The sequence below is a fragment of the Haemaphysalis longicornis genome, unplaced genomic scaffold, assembly GCF_048455015.1.
Source record: "Haemaphysalis longicornis isolate Haplotype H1 unplaced genomic scaffold, Haemaphysalis longicornis Haplotype H1 scaffold_60, whole genome shotgun sequence".
In the NCBI taxonomy this organism is placed as follows: Eukaryota; Metazoa; Arthropoda; class Arachnida; order Ixodida; family Ixodidae; genus Haemaphysalis; species Haemaphysalis longicornis.
This window is the reverse complement of record NW_027526408.1, coordinates 101,399-109,615: the sequence shown is the minus strand read 5'-3', so window position 1 is coordinate 109,615 and position 8,217 is coordinate 101,399. Positions and strand designations below refer to the sequence as shown.

The following is an 8,217-nucleotide window of genomic DNA, read 5'->3' as shown; positions in this document are numbered from 1 at the left end:
GTACCAAGTCACCTCTTTAACTAATATGTGCCTAAAGTGCATAAGTCTTGTAGATTTGCTAACGTCGCCCGGTTAATCGTCTAATTAACCATGCTCTCTAGTTTAGCACAGTAAATGAAAAGAATTGAAAACGAAACAAGTAAAAAAGCAGGCGTAGAAATTCTTGCGCAGTTGCAAACAATGCTGGGCATTTATTTCCATTTAGAAGCGACACTCCTTAGGGGCGCAGGCTGCCGGCGTCTCTTGTCGTCATCGTCATCGTATCTCGTATGATGTAGTGTCACAGAATGGTATCTTATCTAGTGACACTAGTATCATATAGTCACAGGACTAAGACACCAGGACATCCATTTCAACGCCTCGCGCTAGAATGCTTCGGGCTTTATAGGGACGACACTTTTACAGTACAGCTGTATACCTCTGCCTCTAATCGTTTCAGCTCCGTCGGCACAAACGTCCAGACGCCAACAACGCACACATTCACTGCATGTTTCGCACCTCCCCAGGTTTCACGCTAGTGGAGATGGCCCGGGATTTTCATATCAAGCGGTAGTCGCCAAGAACCGTTTCAAGTACTACACCGTGAACACTTCTAAAAAGGTTTTCTTCACCGACAGCTGGTTACGATAAAATATTTGCAATAATTTTTATTTGGACATAAAATCGCCTGGAAAGCGGACGACTATGCGAGGCATGATCATAATAAAAGTATTGTGCTCTCTTTTGCAAATTTTTCCTGTTAAAATTGAGACTTGACCTATCTGAAGCAGTTTTCATCAGATCAGCTGGATTGTTGAGGTCAAATTATTATTTCGATATCACAATAAAAATGGCCAGGGAATATATTAAAGCTGCCGGTCAAGTACATGAATATTTGTCTGGGCAATATGCAGTTATTTTGTTGTAGTGTTCTACCAATTAGACAGCACGAAGGAAAAAATGGTTGATATTTAACAGCTTTTATAAGACCTCATCTTGTTTCAGACTACTGATGGCCAACACCCCATCGGATGCGGTTTTCTTTGCAACAATGACGAGGATGGCACACAGGAGTACGGCTTTTACCCGGCTGGGACCCCATGCAGAGTAAGAGCCAACGTTTTTTTTACTTTAAAAGTCCACGTGGAGATTACAAAAGCAATAACGAAAAACAGAAACAGCCCGATAACTGTCGTTCTCCTACAATTCTGGGTATTAGAATAGGAAAAAAATATACCTCACTGAAAACAAATTGTAAAACGTTCCGAACTGTTACGTTATGGGAGTAAGTATAAGGTTTAATGCTCCCCCTTTTTTGTGGCCTGGTGAACGCAAATATTATATAGCGGGCATGCCACGGAGTCGTTGAAGGAGAGGACCAGACCACGGAGCAAAGTCAAGTTATTTTCTAACGCAAAAGGGTCTCTCTGCTGACGCATACGGCACATGAGCCCTCCGGCGGGTGAGTGCACTCGTTGGCCTACGTCACGCTGCGTCCGCTGACACTATTGATGCAGCTACAGGGCTCTACCCCTCAAGAGAGGAGCGAGTGCCACGCTCTGATCAACTGGTTGGCAGCGTAGGTGACAGTCGCGCTCCTGCGCAGCCCCCGAGGAAAAACTCGTAGAGTTGCTTTCGCTGGAGGTAACCTATGCCACCTCGAGACGATATAATGCTATGGTGTCGTAAGAGCCGCTGATATTGATGTACATAAATGCGTTTCTTTTGACCACAGGGAAAGGCCAGCATAGTGTGGCTTCAAAGGGTGGCGCACAGGTCCATACCGCATAAACATGTCTTTTTGTTCAATGTCCAGAAGCACATATTTGCTCGGGGTTTTTCTTCCCGTATATACTGCGGCCGGTGGTCGCCGAGGATCAATCGGAGACATGATGCAGTCTGCGGGGGAAAGTGTCATCCGGAAATTCGAAAAGGTCTGCTTACAGGCGAAGCTAGGTGCCGTATACGAGGTTAGCCGGAGAACAGGTGAGGTCACTCTTGAAGGCGATGCGATGCGTATACGTACAGGTGTGGGGGTAATCGTTGGATCCACTGTATTGGGCAGTCGTGTGCTGTGAGCGCGGCCTTAAGTTCGCGGTGGAACCGCTGACCGAGCTAATTTGTTTGGGCCCGTACGCCACCGTACGCAAATGAGTCGTGCCGACAAGGTGAAGTTGGTCATCGAACAGAATGACTCGAACTGTTGTCCGCGGTCGCTGACGATGAATGATGGGCATCCGAAGCGCGCTGCCCACTTCGGCACGAGTGCTTACACCTCCGTGGACATGAGGATATCCGGGCGTGGTGTGGCTTCAGGCCAGCGTGATAATTGGCCCCCAGAAGTCAGGAGGAAGCGAAAGCTTTGGCATGGGGGCAGGAGACCGACAACGTAGCTGTACCCGAAGCCAACGTACTCATGAAGCTGTAGGAACGTCTCCGTCGGCGAAACTGGGTAGCGGTGAACCTTTGCTCGCTGGCATGGCGTACAACCTCGAACCCATTCACGAAGTTAGGCGCCGGTGCGAGGTCAAATAAAACGAGTCGCAATTAACTTTTTCGCGGAATGAATCTCAGGGTTAGCCATGTTGTAGAGGGCGTTGAAAAGCTCGCAACGGCGGACTGTGATGAAAGGCCCCGCTAGCACCTCACGCTAGACCTTCGTACGGAGCGAAACCATCAGGTGTGAAACATCGAGAGATATTGTTTAGTTAGCTGAACGAAAACGAGAATACACCCCAAAGTGGACACACAAGAGAGAGGGTACCCGGAGACGCTAAAATCGTACACTTTCACGCGAGACTAAAATATGGTTCACTGATCTACAGTACAGTCAAAGCATGGATAATCTCTCCACGTCGGAGTCCGGCGTCAGTCCCACTATCCAGAGTCGTCGGTGACGGGTGCACTTGTCGTGTAGCACACGCCCCACGTCAGGCCTTGGGTGCTTGGCGCGGATCCAGGTCTGCGCTCCGGCCTACGCCGCGAACAAAAGAGATCGGGAAAAGGATGACCAGGGCTTTCCGGAGCACCTCCAAAGGAGCCACCAAAACGGGCCCGGGATTCGGGAAAGATGAAGTTCTGGCGGTCAGAATTCCCAAAGCGGGCGAACCACGTAGGAAACCCGTCTTGACATGATTCCAACCACCAAAAACCCGAGCGCATGCCGTTTTCTTCCTTCTCTTCCTCCGTAGAGGAGCACACCTCGTCCTTCTTTGCCTGGTAAAGCCCGCACCACCACGTTACGGCACACTGCATCATCACACAGACCTTCAGAACAAACGGTCGTGGTTTCCCCGTCGATATGTCGCAACCGAGCTGCTGACCATCGACTGTCACGTCTTCGAAATTGAGCGCAGTGGGCTCTGTGCGAAGGTGGAGCAGCTGGGTGTCGTCTGCTCTCTCGCTCACCAGCCAGTCGGTGGAGGTTGGGTGCAGTGAGCGGCTACGAAGTGGAGGCGACGGCGTTCGTACGACTGGGGACATTCGTAGGCGTGTTGTCAACGCCACTGATAATAATGATGTGTGTCATGTACTCCACAGGTAGGCAAGCTTCCATACTTGTCGTGGCATGTAAAATTTGTCGGACTGGCTGATGGCCAACGCCAAGGATTTGTGGTCGGTGATGATGGGGAACTGACGGCCCTCGAGAAGTCAGAAATGACGCACAGACAGGTACATAGCAATGGCTCACACCCGAAGACAATGTTCCGTGTTTACGAGGGGTTAGGCCTTTCGAGAGGGCCAAGGGCTGCCACGCGCAGTTTACGTGCTGTTGAAAGACAGCTCCCACAGCAGAGCTTGAGGCGTTCGTCAACAGCACAAGTGGACGACCATGATTTGGGAGAGTGACGAGAGCCGCGTCGGCAAGCACACGTTTGATGGCGCGAAAGGCTTCCTCAACACTTGCTTTTTAGTCAATTTCAGTCGTAGAACTCTTCCCGGAGACGAAGCAGTCGAGACGATTTCCAGCAGAGTGGCAAAGTACCTGAAAAAAAATTCCCTCGCACTTCCCCGAGGGGGAGAGTGTGTAAGTGCGAATGCACGGTTGTTGATTGCGCGATTACGGTGGATATCGTGATCTTGGAGTGGAGAGGAGGCGCCCAACACCCGCAGTCACTGAGCGGAGAGAGGAGGAGGAGAGTAGCGCCCGCCGTTACGGCGAGGGCTACACGAGCGCCCTCACGCGTCGGAATGCGGAGCGCCCGCTACGCGAGCGAGAGCTCTCCCGCCCGAAGTGGAGAGGAGGCGCCCAACACCCGCAGTCACTGAGCGGAGAGAGGAGGAGGAGAGTAGCGCGCGCCCATCTCCCCCCGTTGCTAGGGAAGACGAGGAGGAAGACGAGGAGCGCGCGCACCCGCAGCTGTTGCTACGCGGACGACGGCGGCGGACGATTCAGGCTCGCTTAAGAAGTGCATTCGCACTCAAAAGCGGCCTAAGTGTACCAGTCTCAAGAACTGGCAAACCTTAGTGACCGACGTTGGTGTTGGGAATACGAAAATCACCTGGCCCTTGTTCCAGAAGTGCCGAAAGCCTGTTGCATCCCGTCGGTGTTCCCGAAAGTCGAGGGCGGGAACACTGAACTCGCGTTTCGTAACGTTGATAATACCATTGGAGATAGGAATACTAGGAGAATGCGCAGATTGTAATATCCTCCTCTAGGAACGTGCTCGCCACCAGCAGATCATCCAAGAAGGCGTAGAAAAAGGGCACTATGCACATCACTGTTTGGGCATCTTTCCAGAGGCCAAACGCCATTGGGAGAAATAAGAAAAGGCCAAAGATGCTATATTGCCCTTCTTGTGTATGTCCTCTTCAGCGAAGGGGATCTGGCGGCACGACCGTACAAGGTCTATTTGTGAAAATATCGTTGCATCGCGCAGACTAACGGTGCAATTTTGTATGTTTAGAATGGGGTACTGATCTGGGATTGTGGAGAGGTTCAAGAACCGGTACTAGCCACAAGCCCGCCAGTCATCATTCTTTTTGGCAACATGTGTAAGGGTAATGCGTAGCGACTGCAAGAAGGTCGGCTGATGCTATGTTCCAGCATATGCTTGAACTCTGCACGGCGATGTTGTGTCTGTAGGGAGCGACACGAAGCGGCTAAAGAGAACTGGTGGTTCCGTTGTGGCGATACATGACGGACGTCATGCGTCACGAGCTAAGTTCATTGGGGTGGCAACGTAACAGACGGGAAGTCCTTAATCCGGGGGGAAAACAGTCTTTCAGAAACTGTAGCGCTACATCACCAGCTGCTGTCCCTAAGACACCTGGAAATGATATGAGGGTTATTGCGCCGGGAAGTACCGGTCATCTGACATCGACTACGACGCCGTGTTTAGTTGGAAAGTACAAGCGGTCGCTCGTACTTTCTCGTTGCTCGAGCGGTTGCTTGTACGCGGAGGTCGCATTTGGTTGGGGAAACGAGCGGTTGCGCCGACATGACGGGCGTGGAGAATGTGTTGAATTGTCTCGCTTCGCCGCCGCGACGATGAGTTACTCCGGTAGGTCACACAGGTGGACTACATGAGCAGGCACTGCAGGCTTGCCTTGGTCCACAGGAGCCTCCGTCTTTCGAGGCGTGGGTGATGTAAGCGCCGCGGTCTCAGCAGCGAAACGCGGAGACACGTTGTCAATTCTATTAAAGCAAAGCTTTCTACCTCTACCAGCCAACGGTTTTTTTGTGGCATGCGGGACAACAAACTCCCAACGCGGCTTCAGAGGGAAGGGCGGTTTCACTCATGGAGCACAGTGTAGATAGCGCGGCGAATTTACACAGCGTTCCCAGCGCGCTCTTCCCACAATAAACACGGTACAAGTTTGCTCAAGTCAATTCAATTTTACCGCGTTTTCTTGCTCACGCATCATCTACTGGAACCTTTTGTTACAGTGGGACTTCTCGGAACGCTACCAGTAGGTGTAGCCTGGCGCGCGAGTGCTTTTTGTATTTCAGGTCGAAACATTTTCAGCGTGTATTTCTCATTTGCTATCAGAAAAATGAAGCAATAATGGATTTTTAATTGAAAGAACACTGTAAATACCGCCTGTGTATCGATGTTTTGCATCAAATATGCTTTATGTTTTCTTATTTGAAAAACAATCATGACAAGTCTGAAGTGTCGCACCACGTTTAGTGGTTTGGAAAAAAATTGCATATATAAAATTCTCGTTCGAAAATTACTTCCAAATTTTGGCGCTGCGGCTACGTGCAGGGACAGACAGACAGACAGACAGACAGACAGACAGACAGACAGACAGACAGACAGACAGACAGACAGACAGACAGACAGACATGCCTAAATTTTCGCTATTAAGTAGACCGAGAAAGGCTATCGACTATCACAACATCGATGAACGCTTTTCGGGTCTTGACTATGACGTCTCCAAAGGCAATAAGAAGAACTGTGCAATGAAAACAAAATATTGCGCTTCTTGTTCTTTTCTGTCTTTCACAATTTTCAGTTTTCACTTACCTGATAAAGCAGACAGGTAACATACTTTCAGCCGTTAACTGGAGAGAAAGGGCGGTAAAACGGACGATTCGCAGTGGCAAGGTCGGCACAACACAATTGTCTATTACACTGGCGCAGATATTTCATCTCTACTATACAACAATATATGCAAAACTATGCAACAAAAAAGGAACACCATGAAAGAAAAACTATACCGAAACACCATAAAGCAATAATTAGTCCAAAGTGTTTGGAAATATTAGCGGAATATGGCTGCAAACATCACAATAAAGGCAATCGATCTAAATGTGATTATTTTTAGTAGACAACTGTCTGATATTGTGCACAATTTTTTATTCAATATCGCGTTACGATTTCGCCCATGGTGTTGATGACAGTGTAGACAGCTCCGAGGTACCCGACTTTACACCGAACCCGTGCGGTTCATTCGATGTTTAGGCCGTTGTGTTGATAAACGTCTCGGTTTATCAAGTTTTACTGCATAATGGTTAAGTCAAAACATTTGAATTTCCCGCAAGTTTATTTCGGCTTGCAACAGGCCCGTCAGCGCACAGCAGTTGGTACTCTCCTTGAGTATTCCTCGTTTTATTCTATGGGGGGATATTCAAATATTTCGGTTACCTTGCTGCGCCAGAAAACCGTCAGTTCAACATAGCCTAACACACGCAAAGACCAAACGGTTTCTTCTGCGCTAAGCATCAAATAGTGTTTTTCCTGTTTTCAACGTTTGACGTTGTTTGCCTGACCTTGAGAAATGGCTTTTCTTTTTTTTTCAGCATTGGATTGGGTTCGAAAGATTCGAGGAATTAAAGTGCATACCCTGGCAAAATATAACCGTTTGCCGAGATAAAACACCCGTGCCACCTGGATGCTAGTCACAAGATGCGACGAGTTGACCATTGTGTCACTTGCCTTTGGTGAAGCTATAGGCTGGTGTCTTGAAAATTTGGGCTGTAATTTGAGATACACCAACAATCTTAGACTGGTTTTGTAGCCTTCGCTATTTATCAGAAAATAAACTTTTAAGTATTGTCTATACCGACGAAAACATCTTTTGTAACGATAAATTCCTGTAGTAACGGAAAATACCCGTGCGTTTGCCTCTTTCCTCTCCTCCTCTTTTTCCCCTGCTGTGGGTGAACCCGGCGGCTAGCGATTGCGTCGACTCCCAGCAACTACTGCTGTTCTGAAAAGAGACCACCAAATCGCCGCTTGGACTACTAGATTCAGGAATCACAACCAGTTCTCTGCAAGAATAAGTTCTCGGCACCTACATCTCCGTGTATAAAGCATATCAAGGAATCCCTAATACCGGTAATTGAACCCAAAATGTAGTTTTCATCCATAAGACTTGAGGACAGACCCTTAAGATATTTCGTGTGTATTGTTCAGGCTTGCACAAATACCCAAATTCTTAATAATATCCAAAAGGCCTGCGGCCGAATCAAGATTATAAAAAACATTTCACTCTTTTTTACTTTACAAGTATAAATCAAAAAACGAAACTTTGTCAAGCCGCTACGCTTGAGTAAAAATTTACTTCCGGAATTCCCAATATGAAGGTCGAACACAGTGGGCTTGGCGTCGACATCATTTCCAGACAGCTTCATTTTGCCAGCAGTAAAGGTTCCAAAATTCCTCTAAATCTTTTGTAGGTTTGTTAGTTGAAAAACCCTAAAAATTATTTTCTGGCATTTCCATCCGTCCAAATTTAAAGATGACGCCAATTGCTTTTATTTACGGGCTCAACAGATGTATAATTACG

General features: G+C 48.2%; 1 protein-coding gene across 2 annotated transcripts in view; it reads left to right on the top strand.

The window, feature by feature from the left end:
* The window catches only part of LOC144144084 (uncharacterized), a 98,657-nt gene extending 91,169 nt beyond the window's left edge, over positions 1-7,488 (top strand). For both annotated transcript variants that reach the window (XM_077675495.1, XM_077675496.1), the window contains exons 7-8: positions 985-1,086; positions 7,229-7,488. In XM_077675495.1, the coding sequence (XP_077531621.1) occupies positions 985-1,086; positions 7,229-7,327 (201 nt within the window). In that variant the 3' untranslated portion in view covers positions 7,328-7,488. The remainder of the gene's footprint in view (positions 1-984; positions 1,087-7,228) is intronic.
* Positions 7,489-8,217: the final 729 nt, after the last annotated feature.